At 43.8% G+C, this 20,778-nt stretch overlaps 1 protein-coding gene across 1 annotated transcript; it reads left to right on the top strand.

The window, feature by feature from the left end:
• Positions 1-2,612: 2,612 nt before the first annotated feature.
• LOC143704722 (uncharacterized) lies at positions 2,613-8,180 on the top strand. The gene is made up of 2 exons (XM_077197452.1): positions 2,613-4,233; positions 5,088-8,180. The coding sequence occupies exons 1-2, from the start codon at positions 3,958-3,960 to the stop codon at positions 8,178-8,180; spliced, it is 3,369 nt and encodes a 1,122-aa protein (XP_077053567.1). The 5' UTR covers positions 2,613-3,957.
• Positions 8,181-20,778: the final 12,598 nt, after the last annotated feature.

Genomic DNA, 20,778 nt, shown 5'->3' with positions numbered 1-20,778 from the left:
TATTTGTTCCGACAGTTTGTTCCGAGTGCAAATGCTAAAATTCTGCTCACAAATAGGCCCAACGTTGCAATATTACAGCATTTCCTTAAAAACTTACTAAAACATAATTTTTTAAAAAAAGCCTTCATTATTTGCATCAGAGGCCTTCTACAACATCTGACAGGTGAATTTTTTTTTCTATATATTTGGGTCTTACAGGGTTAAAAAAACAGCTAATTGTAGATAATACAAATGATGCGTTAGGGACTGCGTTTACAGATTTATTAAACTCCTTTGGGGTCACGCAAAACGTCAGTGGTCCCACTCATCGTCTAAATCATACACTAGATTTTATTATATCATATGGAACCAATCCAACTGATATAAATATTATACCGCAAAGTGATGATCTCACTGATCATTACATGGTGTCTTGCGTAATACGTACTGCTGAAATTTGTCATGGTGCGCCACGTTATCGACCAGGCAGAACAATCCTTCCAACCACTATAGATAGATTCTCAAATAGCTTACCTGATCTATCTCAGCTGCGCAGTGCACCCAAACAAACAGATGAACTAGAGGAAATGACTAGCAGTTTGAGCACCATGTTCTCTAGTACACTAGATATTGTTGCACCAATTAGATTAAAAAAGGTTAGAGAGAAAACTAAAGCACCATGGTACAACAGTGCTACGCATGCAATCAAGAGAGAAACTCGTAACTTAGAGCGTAAATGGAAACAAACTAATTTAGAGGTCTTTAGAATCGCGTGGAAAGACAGTATGTCACGTTATAAAAAGGCTCTAAAAGCAGCCAGGGCTGAGCATCTCCGCAAACTAATAGAAAATAACCAAAATAATCTAAGGTTTTTATACAACACCGTGGCTAGACTAACAAATAAACAGACATCACCAGAGCAAAATATTCCGTTACAATATAGTAGTAATGATTTTATGAATTACTTCAATGAGAAAATAGAAAGCATCCGAAACACAATTGTAAATATACAATCCTCTATGATGTCTTATGATTCAGCCTCAATTATGGCCCCTCTAGAACAACTACACCGCTTTACAACTATAGGACAGGAAGAGCTAAATAAACTTATCATTGCATCTAAACCAACAACATGTTTATTAGATCCAATACCCACTAAACTACTGAAAGAAGTGTTACCTGTAGTGGAAGAGCCTCTTCTTAATATTATTAACTCGTCTTTATCTTTAGGTCATGTTCCAAAAATATTCAAGCTGGCAGTAATACAACCTCTCATTAAGAAACCGCAATTAGATCCAAATAACTTAGCAAATTACAGACCCATCTCAAATCTTCCATTTATGTCTAAAATACTAGAAAAAGTTGTGTCCGCTCAATTGTGCTCTTTCTTGCAAGAAAATGATATCTATGAAAAATTCCAGTCGGGATTCAGACCGCATCATAGCACAGAAACTGCGCTAGTTAAAATTACAAATGATTTACTTTTAGCTTCTGACCAAGGCTGTATCTCAATACTAGTTCTACTCGATCTTAGCGCTGCGTTCGACACTATCGATCATAAAATACTCTTGGATCGACTACAAAACTACACTGGTGTTCAGGGACAGGCATTAAGCTGGTTTAGATCGTACTTATCAGACCGTTACCATTTTGTCTGTTTAAATGGGGAAAAATCAAAGATAACGTCAGTAGACTATGGAGTGCTGCAAGGATCGGTGTTAGGCCCTCTGCTATTCTCAATATACATGCTGCCACTTGGTAATATTATAAGAAAACATGGAATTAATTTCCACTGTTATGCTGATGAAACTCAATTATATATCTCATCACGACCAGATGAAAACACCAACTTATCTAAATTGACAGAGTGTCAAAATGATATAAAATGCTGGATGACGTGTAATTTCCTGCTATTTAATTCAGATAAAACGGAGGTACTACTTATTGGTCCAAAAAACTACCCACAAAATCCCTTACAATACAACTTTAATTTAGAAGGATGTCCTGTTACTTTATCCACTACAGTAAAAGACCTGGGTGTTATACTAGACCGCAACTTGACTTTCGAAAATCATATTTCATATATTACAAGAACAGCCTTTTTCCACCTTAGAAACATTGCTAAGCTACGTAACATGCTATCTGTTTCTGATGCAGAAAAGTTAGTTCATGCATTCATGACCTCGAGACTAGATTACTGTAATCCTTTATTAGCTGGTTGTCCTGCATCCTCAATAAACAAGCTACAGTTAGTGCAAAATGCAGCCGCTAGAGTTCTTACTAGATCAAGAAAATATGATCATATAACACCTATTTTATCATCTCTACACTGGTTACCTATTAAGTTACAAAGTATTCCTACTGACCTATAAAGCCCTAAATGGTTTAGCTCCTGTGTATTTAACAGACCTTCTATCGCCATACAATCCATCGCGCTCTTTAAGATCACTAAATTCGAGGCTTCTGGTCATTCCTAGGATATCTAAGTCCACTAAAGGAGGGAGGGCGTTCTCGCATTTAGCTCCTAAACTCTGGAATAGCCTTCCTGATATTGTACGAGACTCAGACTCGCTGTCCCAGTTTAAAACTAGATTAAAGACGCATCTCTTTAACCAAGCATTCACTTTGTAATAGTCACCTATTCTGCCTTCATGTACAGCTTTTAATGTGTGGGTAAACAAACATAATTGTGTGTATTGGTTTTTCCTTCACATGTAAGAAGAAAAAAAAAGAACTGTTAAATCAGATGCCTATGGTGTAATCACGGATTGTTATAAGGATTTTCCTTTTATGTTTTTGTTTTTCCATTATTGTTTTTTGCCACTGGATAAGTTTTAAAAGAAGAGTGGGAAGTGACGTGTGGGGTGAGCGCTCTGGAGTGTAACCGGGGAAGCGGTTGTGTTTTAGCGGGCTCTGTGTAATGTTTGCCAGAGGAACTCAACCAAGGGACACAAACTCTTCTTTGATGGATTATATGCAGCCATTTTCCCTGGACTTACTACGACATCCCATCGGCTAAACAGACTGTGGCGAGGTTGCGTTAGTTAATTGTGGACTATTACCAACTACGGCGTCTCGCCACGCTTCACTCAGTTTTTCTTTTGTTTCTTTTTTCTCCTCGTTACCGAGGAGGACACCTAATTTAAACCGGACTCTTTAAGTTGTTTGAATGAACATTTAATCTGCTGGGACATTGGGGTTTTGAGGGTTAATTGTGTGGGGAAGATTGTGACAAGGTTTGCAATATGTTGTTTGATGTGTCGGAGTGCGGCCGAGCCTCCAATATCTGTGTATTGCCCGACGCAGTATAAACCTGGTGTATCTGTAAATATACGTCGCCTAAACTATCAATATGGTCTTTTTCGTTAAGGTATAATTATTTTGAGTGTTTTCAAGGGCTGATTGATGTTGTGTACGGTTTACGTAGGGGTTGATTAACTAAAATAAGCAGGCTGTTGGCCGTATTCACCCCCAGCAGGTATCAGATCCACCCGTTACCTTATGATTTGCGTGATGTATTATTCCCTTGTTTTTTTTTAGTGTAAGGGAATTGTTACAGAGTGGTGGCCCGTACGGGGATCTGGATTAATTAGTTTTCGGACTGTTATTAATGTATACCTGGTTTTCCTACTGTAAAATAGTGTAAGTAGTTGACTCTGGATATTTATTACAAATTCCTTTGGTACTTACTGTGCAAACAAGAAAAAAGAAATAATAGCAAGGAAACACACAGGTGTTGAGAATTCTGTTTTCCTGTTGAATGAAATGTTGTAGGCAGTGTAAAAAAGAGTTATATAGCTTATTAAGGTTACGCAATAGCCTATATATATATATATATTATATTCAGTCCACAGTACATTGCACATTCACTCAAGGCACATTAATACATTACCTTCATCTATTGATTTGAGTAGGTCACATCCTAAGCTGCATTACGTTATTTACACCCTTTTGTTGGCTTAGTTGTTGATTCCATTAATGGCTGCCCTAAGCCAGCAGGGGACTGACGTGGTGAGTGATGTGCACCAAAAGGAGGGAACTTCTCTTATAGACTGGGAACCAGTAAACCACCTTCCTGAGGAAGATGACCCATACCGTCACATCACCACTAGACATAACCAAAGTGGCGTCACAGAAATAACCACCTTGTTGGACTCTTTATATTTAGATCCACCGGGAGAACAACAACAACCACTGCGTGATGAGTATGAGGATGCTGAAGGAGTATCGATGGTGGAACAGATCCAGGAACTTCTGCTCAAATTACAGAGGAGCCGTAATTTATTAATTGGCAACAAGAATATTTTCATACTCCTAGGCGTGTTCAGACCTTTATTTTGAAATAGCAATGAACATGAAAAATCATGAAAGAAGGGTAGAAACCAGTTTGTTTTCATGCCAAGAGTTCAAAAGATGGCAAGCATTCAATTATTTTAGAAAAAAAAGGTCTGAAAATGTTTTAAATATAAAGAAAAAATAATAGATTCACCATTTGTGATGTGGCCGCGAGCTATAACGCACATATGTGTTCTTTTATGTGTTTATTCAAGGTTTAATTCATATCAAAATCTGCCAAACTTCCAATACTACTTCTGAATAGGATGTCTACTTTATAAATTGTATGAAAATTGTGAAAATGATGGTTCAGATCACTCAAACCACATATGGAAATGGAAGCGCCCTTATATGGGCAGTAATGGAGTCTGGTTGTGACCTAGTGAAAAAGTTTGGTACTGCGCCCAAACAAAATCTTACTGAAAGCTCATTTCTTGAGATATCAACCTAAAATTTGAAACACAACTTGTTCAGATTTTTGGCTTTGATTTTTTTGCAGTTTAAGAGTTGTCCAGGTTTTGAAAATATATATTTTATATAAAATATGAATAATTAATTTTTTAAATCCTACATTTTCATAAACTCAAACTTCTGTAACTTTTTTTCTGTTTCACTTTCTTAATTTATTTCACTTCTACAAAAATCTGCCAAATGTCTTCTTTAAAACAAGACCAATTTTATGTCTATATTCCAAAGGATTCTTTTCCTATACCATTTAAGTTTGGAATGTGCATTTTCATGTCTATTCAAAAAAAGGGGGGGTGACACTTAACAGGTTAAAGGTGGATACCTTGGAAAACCAACTCAAAGACTCAATTGATAGCACACTCAATAGGGAGGAGGGGCTCAGAGCAGCTATTGACACCATGGTTAATGAGGCTAAAGAGTATGTCGACAGTAAACTGCAGAGATTTGATCAGGTGGTGGTGGATTGCTTAAAGCGAAGAGATAAGCAGTGGGGTGAAGAACTGGAAAAGACTCGCAACAAAAGTCGGTCCTCTTGGAGGCCAGCTAGTTTCTCCACCCCTGCCGTGTTATCATCTGCTAATCGGCATATGTCTGAACGGGATGTTACCCTGCCATCGTCGGGGGCAGCCATGGCCAAACCCCCTATTAGAATGGAGTTTCCTCAGTTTGGGGAGTCGAGGGGTTCTACTGATGTCACTGATTTTATTGAGCAGTGTGAAAACTTTCTCACCCTCAGGCCACTGAGTGACATTGAGCTCATAGGCACACTCAATGCCGTTCTAAAAGGTCCCGCACGGAGCTGGTGGTTGGCTGCTCGTGGCAATGTTGCCAACTGGGAAGAATTCAAAAGAGCTTTCCTTGAGGCTTTCTTGCCCACTGACTACCAGACGGAGATTGAGGATCAGCTCCGCTCACAGGTGCAGTCACCCACCCAGTGCCTTCGGGATTTTGCCTACGATCATCGAGCACTCTGTCTGAAGTGGAGACCAGATATGGAGGAAAACGAGATTGTGCGGCGCATCCTCAGTGCATGTAACCCAAGGTTGGCCAGTGGACTGCGGGGCATTGTGCTTACCGTGGACCAGGTGGTCAAGGTGGGGTCCCTTATTGAGAAGGATTGGAGTAACTCTAAGGATTATTGGAGTCGTGTACAGCAGTCCCACCCTTCAGACCGCTCTTCTAAAAGACCTAGCAAAAAACCTGAACACGGTCAAGGCCGGGGACATAGTGCGGATCTGGCCACCGTTTTCGGTATTCCAACTCTCCTGGTGGTGCCAATAACCATCCGAGGCTCTAGTGGAGATGCTGTCCTTGATTCAGGGTGTACGTACTCCTTGATGAGGAAAACCCTGTGGAACAACATAAAGAAGACCGGTGAATCACTGAGTGCGAGTGAAATTCCAAAGTTTATTATGGCAAATGGGCAAGAGAGTAAAGCTATAGGAAGGACCACTCTGCTCCTCTCCCTTCATGATGCCCACGTAACCGTCAGCATACATGTACTCAGTGATGATCAACTTTGCATGCCTTTGCTGCTGGGCTTAGATTTTATGTGTGCAAGCCAAATTGTCCTCAAGCCCCATCTGAGGAAATATGTGATGTCAGGGGGCAAAGAGTATCGGTTCTTGCCCAAGGGGCGTGAAGCACTGCGGTGGGGACATACAGAGCCTATAATTAACTTCTACATGGCAGTGATGGATGATGCTAGTGATAAACTTCCTCCCGTTCCTTTTTTGGATGCACAGTCTGAGCTGGTTAGACCACTGCTGCAGAAGTGGTCCACAGTTTGGACAGTTGCTACCGGTGCTACGGATGTGATAAAACATAAGATCTTGACTACAGACGAGCTGCCAGTGCGGAGGAGAGCGTACAGAGTGTCCCCACAAAAGCAAGCCGTTATTGAGGAACAGGTGAAGAACATGCTTAAAAATGGTGTCATAGAGCCATCCACTTCTCCTTGGGCCTCTCCAGTGGTTTTGACCCCTAAGAAGGATGGAACTCCCCGTTTTTGTGTCGACTTCAGGGGACTTAATGCTAAAACACACCATGATGCTTACCCAATGCCATTGGTTCATGAAATTTTAGAGTCCATGCATGGAGCACAGTATTTTAGTTCACTTGACCTTCAGAGTGGGTACTGGCAGGTGGCCATGGATGAGGAAAGCAAACAAAAAACAGCCATGATCACACACCTAGGCCTGTTCCAATTTAAGGTCATGCCGTTTGGCCTGAGGAATGCCGGTGCCACTTTCCAGCGGTTGATGGAAGGCGTATTGGGTGAATTGAAGGGAAGAACCTGTTTTGTGTACGTAGATGACATTATTGTTTTTTCCAGGTCTCAGGAGCAACATCTGGATGACCTGGAGGCAGTGTTTAAAAAACTTAATCAGGCCCATCTAACTCTTAATGTTGCAAAATGCCACCTCCTGCAAACTCAACTCACCTTCCTAGGACATGTGGTCTCAGGAAAAGGGGTGGAGATGGAAACAGCAAAGGTGAAAGCAATTACTGCGTACCCAGTACCAACAGATCTGAAGAGTCTCCAGAGATTCCTGGGCTTGGTGGGCTGGTATCATAAGGTCATCCCTCGGCTGGCAGATATTGTTGCCCCTCTTAATAATCTCAAGAAAAAAGGGGTCAAATGGGAGTGGAATGCGCAGTGTCAGGCCGCCTTTGATCATCTTAAAGGGCTGTTGCAGTCCCCACCAGTTCTGGCTCAGCCAGAGCCACACTCTGGCTTTCAGGTGCACTGTGACTCCAGTGATGTGGGTTTGGGGGCTGTTTTGATGCAGATAATCGAGGGTGAAGACAGAGCCATCGCGTTTGCTTCAAGAGGTCTCCAGGGGGCTGAATTGAGGTATTCCACATCAGAAAAGGAGTGCCTGGGTGTCGTGTGGGCAGTGGAAAAGTGGCGTCATTACCTTGAGGGAGAAGTATTTGACGTATACACAGACCACAGTGCACTAGCTTGGGCATTTAACTGTCCTAAAGCGTCATCATGGCTCACCAGATGGACTCTGCGGTTACAGGCATTCACCTTCCGGGTGCATTATAAAAAAGGGTGCTGTAATGTAGTACCGGATGCTTTGTCCCGAGCCCATTTTCCACAGGACGGGAGGGTATGTGTGGCAGTCGCAAAGTCTTACTGGTCTGATTTACCCAAGTCGCTTCAGGACATCGAAAAAGCTCAGCAGACAGACATCTTATGCCAAGAGCTTGGTCACACCACCTGCCAGCACTCACCTGGCCGTCTTCATTATCAACAACAGCAGGGGGTGTTGTACCGGGGTGTACCGTCTAAGTATGGTGGATTCAATTACCAGTTGGTTGTTCACGCAAGGTTAATTCCAGAGTTCCTGACTTACTTCCACGACAGTCCGTTTGGGGGTCATCTGTGAAGGATGAAGACTCTTCTGAAGATTCTGGAGGTAGCATGGTGGCCAACAGTTCGCAAGGATGTTTGGAGCCATATCCGAGTTTGCCATATTTGTCAACAGTACAAGGGATCAAATGACAAGCCAGCGGGCCTCCTCCAATCTACAGAAGTCAAAGCACCAGGGGAGATGATAGGAGTGGACTTCATGGGGCCATTCCCACTCAGCAAAGCCCGGAATTCGGTTCTAATGGTGGTTGTTGACTATTTCAGTAAATGGGTGGAACTGTTTGCGTTGAAGGATGCCAAGACTCCAAAGGTCTGCCATATCCTGAAGAATGACATATTTACACGCTGGGGGGTTCCTGCCTTCCTCATATCCGACCGGGGGCCCCAATTCACTAGTCACTTATTGTCCAGCCTGTGTGAATCCTGGGGTGTTACCCAAAAGCTCACGACAGCATACCATCCCCAGACGAATCTTGCGGAGAGGGTCAATAGGACATTAAAGACTATGATCGCCTCCTTTGTCGGGGAACATCACCAGGACTGGGATGGGTGGCTGTCTGAGTTCCGGTTGGCTATCAACACAGCCGTTCATGAGACCACTGGCGTGTCCCCTGCAGCGCTGGCTTTGGGTCGTAACCTTAATGGTCCACTAGAGCGTCTTATTCACAAGTCTCCTGCACCCAGCACAGCTGCATACCACACACTACACTCACATGCACTACTACTGAAGGAGGTTGAAAGACATGTTGGAGTGGCAAAAGCCAGACAAGCCAGGTACTATAATGCACGACGCAAAGATGTACACTTTGCAGTTGGGGATCTGGTCTGGGTTAGGTCACACCCGCTGTCTAAAGCCTCAGCCAAATTCTCTGCCAAGTTTGCACCCAAATGGTCAGGGCCTGTTAGGGTAGAGAAAAAACTAGGTCCTGTAAACTACCGTGTTTGTTGGCTAACTGATAAATTGAAGGTGGACAATGTAAATGTGGTAGACTTGAAACCATTCTATGGTCCCAATAAACCTCTGGCTGGGGGGGGGGAATGTAATAGTCACCTATTCTGCCTTCATGTACAGCTTTTAATGTGTGGGTAAACAAACATAATTGTGTGTATTGGTTTTTCCTTCACATGTAAGAAGAAAAAAAAAGAACTGTTAAATCAGATGCCTATGGTGTAATCACGGATTGTTATAAGGATTTTCCTTTTATGTGTTTGTTTTTCCATTATTGTTTTTTGCCACTGGATAAGTTTTAAAAGAAGAGTGGGAAGTGACGTGTGGGGTGAGCGCTCTGGAGTGTAACCGGGGAAGCGGTTGTGTTTTAGCGGGCTCTGTGTAATGTTTGCCAGAGGAACTCAACCAAGGGACAAAAACTCTTCTTTGATGGATTATATGCAGCCATTTTCCCTGGACTTACTACGACATCCCATCGGCTAAACAGACTGTGGCGAGGTTGCGTAAGTTAATTGTGGACTATTACCAACTGCGGCGTCTCGCCACGCTTCACTCAGTTTTTCTTTTGTTTCTTTTTTCTCCTCGTTACCGAGGAGGACACCTAATTTAAACGGGACTCTTTAAGTTGTTTGAATGAACATTTAATCTGCTGGGACATTGGGGTTTTGAGGGTTAATTGTGTGGGGAAGATTGTGATAAGGTTTGCAATATGTTGTTTGATGTGTCGGAGTGCGGCCGAGCCTCCAATATCTGTGTATTGCCCGACGCAGTATAAACCTGGTGTATCTGTAAATATACGTTGCCTAAACTATCAATATGGTCTTTTTCGTTAAGGTATAATTATTTTGAGTGTATTCAAGGGCTGATTGATGTTGTGTACGGTTTACGTAGGGGTTGATTAACGAAAATAAGCAGGCTGTTGGCCGTATTCACCCCCAGCAGGTATCAGATCCACCCGTTACCTTATGATTTGCGTGATGTATTATTCCCTTGTTTTTTTTTAGTGTAAGGGAATTGTTACAACTTAATGCTTAACCTTTAATACTACTGCTGAATCAGTTCGAATGCATTAACATTATGAACATCAGCTATGCTAATTATTTCCCATCTGCCTTTCTGTTGTTATCTCGGGACGCTAGTCCCGAGGTAAATAGCGTTCGTCAGCTCCAGTTTGTATCCAGCCTCTCACGGAGACTTCAGATGCCCCAACGCCTGTGAAGAGACGACTCGACGCCTGTGAAGAGACGACTCGACGCCTGGGAAGAGACGGCTCAACGCCGGCGATATGTTATTCCATAAATTAATACATGATTAACTAACTGTATTTTTCTATGTACATTTCCGAAATGCACTTTCTGTAAAGCTGCTTTGAGACAATGTGTATTGTGAAAAGCGCTATACAAATAAATTTGAATTGAATTGAATTGAATTGAATTAATTTCAAGAGCTGAGGTCATCATATCAGGTCAAATCATGTCGTCACATCAAGTCTTCACGTCAAGAGTTAACATTAAAGAATATATTAGAATCAGATATAGGAAATAGTACGGTCAATGTGTTTTCTGAATAATACAGATTTAATGAAGAGAACGTGGGATAATATATATAAGCTTATAGAGAGATGTAGAAGATGCAGATGAAGTATATAGTGGGACAGGGAAAGTTAATCTGAGGGTTAAATAGGTTATGGTGGGAAGCGGGTGTTAAAGGGAGTTGGGGTGGAAACTGGAGGAGCTGAACATGCAGCGCCAGTGTTTTTTTTTTAAGGGGTGGGGGAGGGGTACTGTTGTGTGGTTGCCAATAAAAGGAAAAGAAGAAGTCTTCACGTCAGGTCGTTACGTGTGTCACCCGCTCGAAGGCGGGCGTACACGGTGCGATTTTTGCTGTTTTACGAGCTCGCAGATGATCGTGTGGAAATTGGTGATGCTCGCATGGTCGTGACTTGCAGCATGTGAGAGGAATTACGAGCCGAGCACGTTACGAGCACCTCCCGATAATTTTAAAACATGTTTAAAAAATTCGGGGAGTTGGCCCGATTTTCACCAGCGTATAGGCTGTCCCCTATTGCCAAATCATACACAACCACGTCACTGGCTAGATCAGGGGTGTCCAAACTCGGTCCTGGAGGGCCACTGTCCTGCAGAGTTTAGCTCCAACCCCAATTAATCACACCTGAAACAGCTAATCAAGGTCTTGATTAGCTGTTGAAGGTCATTAGGCATGCTAAAAACTTACAAGTAGGTGTGTTGAGGCAAGTTGGAACTAAACTCTGCAGGACAGAGGCCCTCCAGGACCGAGATTGGACACCCCTGGGCTAGATCGATGGAACTAGCTCAGTGGCAGGAACCATACAGTGTGCGCATACATGTCACACACACACACACACAGATACACACACACACACACACACACACACGCACACGCACACGCACACACACACACACACTTTTTTTACCTCCCTCTCTCCCTCTCTCCCTCTCCCCCTCTCTCCCTCTCCATCTCCCTCCCTGTATTGCACCTGTAAGACTGGAAAAAATGGAAGAATTGTAAGAGAGGGCTACTCTCTGAGAGAACAAAGGAAATTACCATTTGAACCCACTCTTGTGCACCATTCGAGACGCAAGTCTCACTTCAGAATCATTCTAATCTGCATTTCTTCCTCTCATCCCCCAATCTTGCAGAGATCACCCAAACCCACACAATAATCTATATGGTTTTAATGTGAACAATTATCATACAGTTTTATATATGTTTTGGATCATTTGAAATGTCCAGTGCGACTGTTACAAATGTCTCATTCTCAAATAAGTAAACCAAAAGGTAATAAAGTTCTTAAGAGTTTAGAAATATCTTGCACACAGAAGGGGGTGACTTTCAAGCAAATGGCCCTCTGTACACAAAAGGTGTGATCTCCGAATGCAAATTACCATTGTTAGCACATGTTCCCATGTGAAAGAGGTTCTGGCTATATAATGGAATGCAGCAAAAAGATCGGGGCTTTTTCTGTACCTTAGATAAGCCTATGAGCCTCATTTATTTTCTAATGTCGGGTTAAAGGTGCAATGTGTAATATTTCTGAGGATATATTGACAGAAATGCAATATAAGATCCATAACTATGTTTTCAGTTGTTTATAAAGGCGTTGCATAATGAACCGTTACGTTTTTATAACCTTAGAATGAGACATTTATATCTCCATAACCGCGGGCACCCCCTTCTATGGAGGTCGACATATTGTGTCATCATGTTTCTATCGTAGCCGACAGCAAAAAAACTGCGCGTTTCGTCACTACCTTGAAAAAGAAGCTTTCAGTGGTGTATAAAGAGCTTACTTAATGAACCGTTATATTTGTATTACCTTAGAATGAGCAGTTTCTATCTACATACACCGCGGATCCCCTTACATCGAATGCACCGACATGTTTCTACAGTAGCCCTAAACGGACTAACGCGTTTCATTACTATGTTGCTCTTCGTGCAAGGAAGCAAGCTTAGTTCAGCGAATAAGAATTTCCTGTCGGCTACCATAACTTTTGTTGGTTGCAATTCGAAACCTCACCACTGGATGCCGCTAAAAACCACACACTGCACCTTTAACATTTCCACTCCAATTTATTCCAGAGCATTTGATGTTTTGTATTGATTATCTTTGAACTGATTATGAAATTTTAATGATACATTTACCGGACATAATAAATTGTTACATTTGATTATTCTAACTGACTTTGACATTAATTACATTAGAATTAAGAGGAATAGTCAAACATTCGATCACATTTAATGATGCACAGATATCATTAAAACCTTTTCATTTATGGAGTCAGATGAAATAACGAGAAAATACATATTGCATTTAATCAAAAATACATTGCCACGAGAAAAGACATGCTGTAACACGTAAAGACCTTCCATGCTGGTCAGATGCTGGACTTTGGGCCGATCGAGCACAAGTTTACACACCTTTTTAAGTTTTTTTTAATGTAGGAACACACCAAAACAACGCCAAAGAGTAAGCGCTGATAAAAGCCGACTGTGTTGTCGCCTCGCGTCGCCTGCGTAGGGGGAAAAAGCTGCACGTGAACACACCGAAAGAACTAAAGCCAACTGTCAGTTAGAATGTGCGTTCTGCACCTGTATGTAAATGAGACAACTGTTTATTTCTGCAGATATATTCGTCATTCAAAAGGGTAAACCAACGCTGCAGATACACAAACCGTAAACAAAGCAGTGCGTGCTTATCGTTTTGAATATCAATCCTGCTAAACACTTTCTTTATTCCTCTCCGCTCATGTTAAAGGGTAACTAAACACTTAAACAACTTTTTTTAGTTAATGATCTGTAAGAATGGAGCTTCATAAATGCTGTTCATTGATTCGAGTACATTTTTTGACATTTGGGTTTAAAGTGTTTTAATTCTACAATATATGGTGTAAAAACACTCTGAATGCTGCCCTCTTCGGGTTGAACGGTGGCTACTGCAGTTGAATTTTCCTATTGGAAGTGGTATCCTTTGACGTCAGAGGGTACCAGCTAACCACGCCCTTGCCTACAGAGAGATGCGTCTCAGCTACACTCCCCCCCTCCGCTGGGCTCTGCCCACTTTTCCAGCATTTATAAAATATTGCCAGTGAGTGGAATCAGGCTCAGACCAGGGGTTTAGTTACCCTTTAATTTTGAACTATTCGCCACGGAACACTCAGGTAAGATGACGTAACATTAGAGCTGCGTTCCAGTCCACTTTTAGACACGCACTTGCGAACTTCCCTAAGCACTTCCCCTCCACGAATCCCTGCCACCATTTTGAAGTGCGTTCCACTTCGTGAAGTGGACGAGGGAAGTTTATATGGACAGACCCTCGCTCCCTCGATTTTGACCGAGGGAGCAAGTCTACTTCATATGTACACTTCAGGCAGCTCCATATACCACAATGCAACACAATTGTAACGTCACCGCAGATCTCGTCTACTCACCACCACAACAAACAACTCTATGATATATTAATTATATATTTTTTTAATTTAAAACAACCCAAACACACATATATACATTTGGATGCTGCATTAAACAAATTCTTAAATGGATAACAAATGTAAATAATAAATCAACTCCATAGCTGATTCCAAGTCATCAAGGGCTTAGGACGTTACAGTTCAGCCCATTGCAGATTCCGCCAGTAGTGGTCACTCGTAAAACGTAAGCAATGACGTATATCCGAGTGAACGAGACGGAGGGAAGTTAGCGAGTGAAGGGCATGACAATTTTGGACTGGAACGCAGCACCGAACAGCCTATTATCTGTACCGTTTTGACTTCTTGCTCGCTGTTTTGCTATTATTCTCGTGCACTACTTAGCTGAACAGCCAATCAGAGTTCCCTCTGTCTTCTTCTTCTTATGTTGTTTAAATGGCTATTTGGCAAACCAACTTAAAGGTGCATTGTCCGCCACCTACTGGATTGGTGTATGGAGCACTGCTTGGTTGAATAAACTTGGTATTTAAAAATAAATAAATAAATAAATAAATAAATAAATAAATAAAAATAATTATATCATATTTACCAGTTATGTATCATTTAAAAAATTGTATACTTTCTTGTGTATTATATAATTTGTTCCTTCTCCTAATACTTCCTTAAAGGGACATTTAGCTGGAATTTCTCCCATCTAGCGGTGAAATTGTATTTTGCATTCAAACGAATTGTGCTCTCCAGCGCCTCGCTTTATCAAATGCGTGTTGCATCTACAGTAGCTGTTATGTACCAAAAAGCTATGACAGGATGTGTTCTAACAGCACTTCGTTGAGTTTTCCTTCGGATGAACAGGTTTGTTATTTCAAACAAACTGAAACTTAACACAACGAACAAACGAATGTTACAGTATGAATAATAACAGTGCGATGCAGCCTTTTAAACTTGCCGGGGCAGTGACAAGCGCCTCTCACTGCTCTGCTCCTCCGTTTCTTCTGCTTTCAGTTACGTGATGCTGGCTCTGAACGAAAACGCGTTGTGGAAACGCGTTGGCCCAGTACTTTTTGACCCTCTCTGCTATTATAGTTTTTCAAGATGGCGGAACGACATGGAAGCCTCCGTGGACCTACCCGTCACATGTATATAAAGATAATAAATTATTTGTTTACGAGGATAAGTCATATAATTGGCAGAGGTATTTATCTTCCATTTATGTCTAAAATATTAGAAAAAGTTGTGTCCGCTCAATTGTGCTCTTTCTTGCAAGAAAATGATATCTATGAAAAATTTCAGTCAGGATTCAGACCGCATCATAGCACAGAAACTGCGCTAGTTAAAATTACAAATGATTTACTTTTAGCTTCTGACCAAGGGTGTATCAATACTAGTTCTACTCGATCTTAGCGCTGTGTTTGACACTATATGAAGTTCCTAAACGTAAGTTAGGGAGGAGCGAGCCCATCCAATCTTTCAATCAACAAACAGAGTATATAAGCAGCCGCTTACCTCTCCCTAGTATCAGCTGTTCCAGTATCATTACTGCTTCATGGAATAATGTCCGACATCCCGGAAATACAGCTCTTCCCGTCAGACGACGAACTGACGAGCCTTCCCGAGACTCCGACAGCCTCACCCTGTGTAAGATCGGATATCACGGATCATCTCCACGAGCGTTCTGGCCGAGAAATCCAGCGCTCATACAAACCACGTTCCAAAAGACAACGCTCTCCTCCGCCTTCAATACCGCCAATTTTAACTGTGCCTCGTCCGTCTTCTCAGATTTCATCTCTCCACGCAACAGCCGTTAATACACCGATTCCACCCATTTCTAAATGTTCAGTCAACAGCCTACGTCAAGTCCTTTCCAGTTCCGGAATCCATTTCTCCCGCAGATCGTCAAAAGTGCAACTTTACGATCTCTTCATCAGTTCCTTCAGTTCCAGCACCGGGCGTCCTGATCCCACACAATCTCAACGCGCCGATCCAAAGGCTACCGGCAGCGCCGCGGTTCGCACTTCCTCGTCCGCCGGTATTTCCACCCGGCCAAAAACAGCGGCCGTAAAAAATAGTTCTGCTTCTTCTCCAGCTCCAACAAACTTCATCCAGTCAGCCCCACTCCCCAGGCAAGAACCAGACTTCCAATCACTTTTCTCAGCACTCCCATCTACTTCTCCAGCTTTTTCTAATCCTCTTCATAATAACCCTTGTGCCAGGCCACCTTCGCACACGGTTACATTTCTATCATCCCCAAACCAACCTACCCAAAGAGCGGATCCTAGCGTGAGGTTGCCTTCGCTAGCTATCCCCCCTCCACCCCCTCCTCTTTCCTTCCATTCCAATTCACCCCATTCCTTTCCTCCCACCTCTATCTTCCAATCGTATCCTAATATTCTTCCCAGTTCACATCCGAGCGTGAGGTTGCCTCCGCAAAGGATTTCTTCTCCTTTCTTTCCCACAAACTTTCCCAGTCCTCTAACTTCAGCCCATGCCAGCCATCCTGGACACCAGCCAGTAATGGGACCCTCGTTCATCATTTATCTACTTTTCCCAACACTAACACCCACTCTCCAGGTACAATCCGCTTGCCAGCCCATTCACTCTCCACAGCAGTCCATCTTCCAGCTCCTCCTAATGCAGTGGCCATGGAACCACCTCCAGTTTCAGCCCATCTCCGGTCCTTAATTCTAGCAGAAATTCAGAACATTGGCTCCGGAAGCAGACTCCAATCCTACTCCAGTTCCACCTTATTCAGAACTCATATTCCTCTAGACCATCCCCTCAGTCATCTCCATACCCTATCCATGAATACCATCCTACAAGCCGTTTCTCCCAGAACGCTTCAAACATACTGGACAGCTTGGGGTTCTTTCAAAAAATTCCACAGAGCTCACAACATGGTCTTTCCAGAATTTTCCCTCCTCTCAATTTCCTCCTTCGTCACATACCTCCATCACACCACCTCAATTAAACCAGGATCAATTAAAGTCTACCTCAGCGGAATTCATTTCTTTTTTAAGCTACTCCATGGCCAACAGTGCCCCAACATTTCAAATCCCCAGATTTCTCTCCTCATCAAAGGTTTACAAAAAACCAATCCACCTTGTCCAGACTCTAGACAACCTTTAACCATCGACATTCTCAGCATCTGCCTAACCACTCTCCGCTCAGGTCTTTTTTCTCCCATCAAAGCAAGAACCCCAGATGCCATGTTCAATTTGGCTTTCTTTGGTTTCCTCAGAGTCTCAGAATTTACCATCAACTCAAACTTCAACCCATCCATCCATCCCACGTTCTCCGACCTCCAAATAATCAACTCCGACACCATACGTTTCAACATCAAACAAAGCAAAACCGATCAATTGAAACATGGTCATTCAATTTTCATCTTCAATTTGCCAACCCCTATCCAACCATACCAGTCCTTAAACTTTTTTCTCCACCAGAGGAAATCCCAAATCACCTCTTCTCTCGATCCTCTCTTCATCAATGATGATAACCTCCCGGCCTCCAGACATTGGTTTCAAAGGAACCTCAAATCCATCCTCAACAGCTCCGGCATCCCAACCAAACAGTTTTCTTCACATTCCTTCCGAATAGGTGCAGCCACCAAAGCAGCACAAAGGGGCCTTTCTGATCACCAAATCAAAATGCTAGGCCGATGGTCATCCCACGCCTTCGAAACATACGTTCGTTCAGATCTACATAACATTAGACAAGCACAACAAGCACTAGCATCCTTCTGAGTCTGGACCGCCTCTCCCTACTATTCGCATCTCCCCGCTTACCTAGCCCCGCAGGGCGTGTTTCCATCTGGATGCAGTGAGAGCTCTCCCTTTTCGGATGTGCGTGACCTACCACTCCTGGAGTGGGGTCTCCCATCCTAATCGCCGTGTAGGCTCCCCCGTTCAGATGCATCATAGGCTCTCCCGTTCGACTTGCCGTGTGGGCTCTCCCGTTTTGATCGGCGAGTGAACTCCCTATTTATACATATGGGGGGGGCTCTCTCCTTCGAAACGCAGCGGGAGCTCTCCCGGTCGAATCGCAGTGGCGGCTTTCCGTTCGGGCGCTGTGGGGGCTCTCCCTTTCCGAATCGCTGTGTGATCCTTCATGTTTTTAACCATGGAGGCTCTCCCGTTCGGATCGCAGTGTGTGCCCTCCCATCCGAAAAGATCAGGACTGGAGGTACCAAGGATCGTACGTCCCTCAAACGCGACGGGCCATTATGTCTTTATGTTATCTCCGCCCCCTGCGTCAGAAGGATGGTAGTTCTGCATTTCCTATGTATACCGTAGGCTCCCTCCTGCTGCGTAGGGAGTTTTGCTTCAGATACTGGTGGCCCGTTTGCCTTTAGGGACGAGGACCTTCTTCCCCGTTTGTGATATCTGGAAGCCCCATGTTCTCTAACTCCATGGAGCTCCATGTCATGGATGTGGCAGGGCGTTCTCCAACTTCGTACTCAAACCTCCAGTCCCAAGATACTCCCGCAGGAGTAATTTCTGAAAGTCACTGCCGCAGCAGTGCAGCGGTGAGATGAACCCCAGTCAAATTTCCACAAGCCCATGTCGTTTCACTCCACAACGAACGCAGGCACACTCTTTAAAACACAGCTCCCGCCGGAGCTCCACTCATAGCCCCACATGTTGGGCATAGTAGGGAGACACAGTTCCAGCCAGGAGCCCCATTAAACATATCACTGCCGCAGCAGCGTCCATCCATGCTCCATACAGCTTTAAATTTCCAATCTTTTTGGGGGGTAACATGCTTCACATAATTCTAACTTGCTGTCCCAAATATTTATTCAACACTTTTGGGGGGTATATCAGAGCTCGAGTCGAAGCTGCTTCATCGAGCCCCTCTCCAGCGGACAGCAAGCCAAATAAGTTTAACCTAATATCTTAAAGATTTTATGGGCAAACGAACTCGTTAAATGAAGTTCCTAAACGTAAGTTAGGGAGGAGCGAGCCCATCCAATCTTTCAATCAACAAACAGAGTATATAAGCAGCCGCTTACCTCTCCCTAGTATCAGCTGTTCCAGTATCCCTCCACCTCCCCAAACTCCACCTTCATCTTAGGTACCTTGCCCTTTAATTAACAGGTCCTACATTTAGCCACTGGGGGGTATATCAGAGCTCGAGTCGAAGCTGCTTCATCGAGCCCCTCTCCAGCGGACAGCAAGCCAAATAAGTTTAACCTAATATCTTAAAGATTTTATGGGCAAACGAACTCGTTAAAGATCATAAAATACTCAGATCCTTGGATCGGCTACAAAACGTCCCGGGTTACGTATGTAACCCTAGTTCCCCGAAGGGACGGACGCTGCGTGAAATCGCAGTGGGAACGCCCTCAGCGTGACGCGTCTGAAGCATGAATGAAATCAGTCAATGGAGAGAATGAGCGTACGGCGAGTGACGTCATCGACCAGGAAGCTATAAATATCCCCTGAGTACACAATACGCCAGCTTAAAAGTAACTGAAGCAGCGACCCAAGGGGATGCCGAGAGTATGGCAGGACACGCAGCGTCCGTCCCTTCGGGGAACTAGGGTTACATACGTAACCCGGGACGTTCCCCTTCAGGGACTACCGCTGCGTGAAATCGCAGTGGGAACGCAATACCCACATCCCCATACGACCAAATCCCCGTCGTGTGTCATTAGGAGACACAAACCGACGAGAGAACCTGAGCCCCGGGAGTGGAGCTAAGATCGAGGGAATAAAATCTAACGAAAGTGTGCGGTGAGGACCAGCCTGCCGCATCACAAACGTCCTGAAGAGAAGCTCCTGAAAGAAGAGCTGTAGAAGCAGCCATACTCCGGTTGGAATGAGCCCTTACAGCCAAAGGTGAAGGCTGATGGGCCGAACCATAAGCAAGTGGGATGGCCTCGACCACCCACTTGCTCATCCTTTTTCTAGATGCAGGACACCCTTTCTTTGGTGACCCAAACAGACGAACAGTTGTTCCGATCTCCTCCACAGGGCAGCTCTGTGGACGTAAGCATCAAAACCCAAACTGGGCACAGCAAATTAATTTTCTCCTGGTCTGACGTCAGAAAAGGCGGAGGACAAAAAAAACCTGCAGAACTATAGGTCTAACTGAAACAGTTGGAACCTTAGGAACATAACCTGGTCTCGGAAAGAGAAAGGCCTTAACCAACCAGGACCAAATTCCAGGCACGAGGGAGCCACCGAAAGTGCTTGAATATCTCCAATTCTTTTTAGAGATGAGATAGCGAGAAGAAGGATAGTCTTTAGAGTAAGAAACTTTTCCGAAACTTCCTCGATGGGCTCGAAAGGAGCAAGGGAGAGACCTTCTAAGATGATGGCCAGATCCCAAGCTGGTACTCTCGTGCGAACTGCAGGCCTCAGCCTCAAGGTGACACGAAGGAAGCGAGACTTAAGTGGGTGTTTCCCGAGGGAACCTCCACTTGAAGGGGTGTGGTAAGCAGCTAAGGCCGCCACATACACCTTCAGTGTGGAGTGGGATAACCCTGTGGAGAGACGGTCCTGCAGGAAATCCAGGACTGTACCAACCGGGCAGTTAACTGGGTCCTGCTGGCGCTCTCCACACCAAGAGGTGAAAAGTTTCCACCTCGCGGCATATAACTTCCTCGTGGAGGGAGCTCTGGATCGGAGGATGGTCTCAACGACCTCAGCCGAGAGACCAGAATCTATGAGCTGGGCCCCCTCAGAGGCCAAGCCCAC

The sequence above is a fragment of the Siphateles boraxobius genome, unplaced genomic scaffold, assembly GCF_051911475.1.
Source record: "Siphateles boraxobius isolate OS27281-9 unplaced genomic scaffold, OSU_SipBor_1 11, whole genome shotgun sequence".
Lineage (NCBI taxonomy): Eukaryota > Metazoa > Chordata > Actinopteri > Cypriniformes > Leuciscidae > Siphateles > Siphateles boraxobius.
This window is presented reverse-complemented; position numbering and strand designations above follow the sequence as displayed.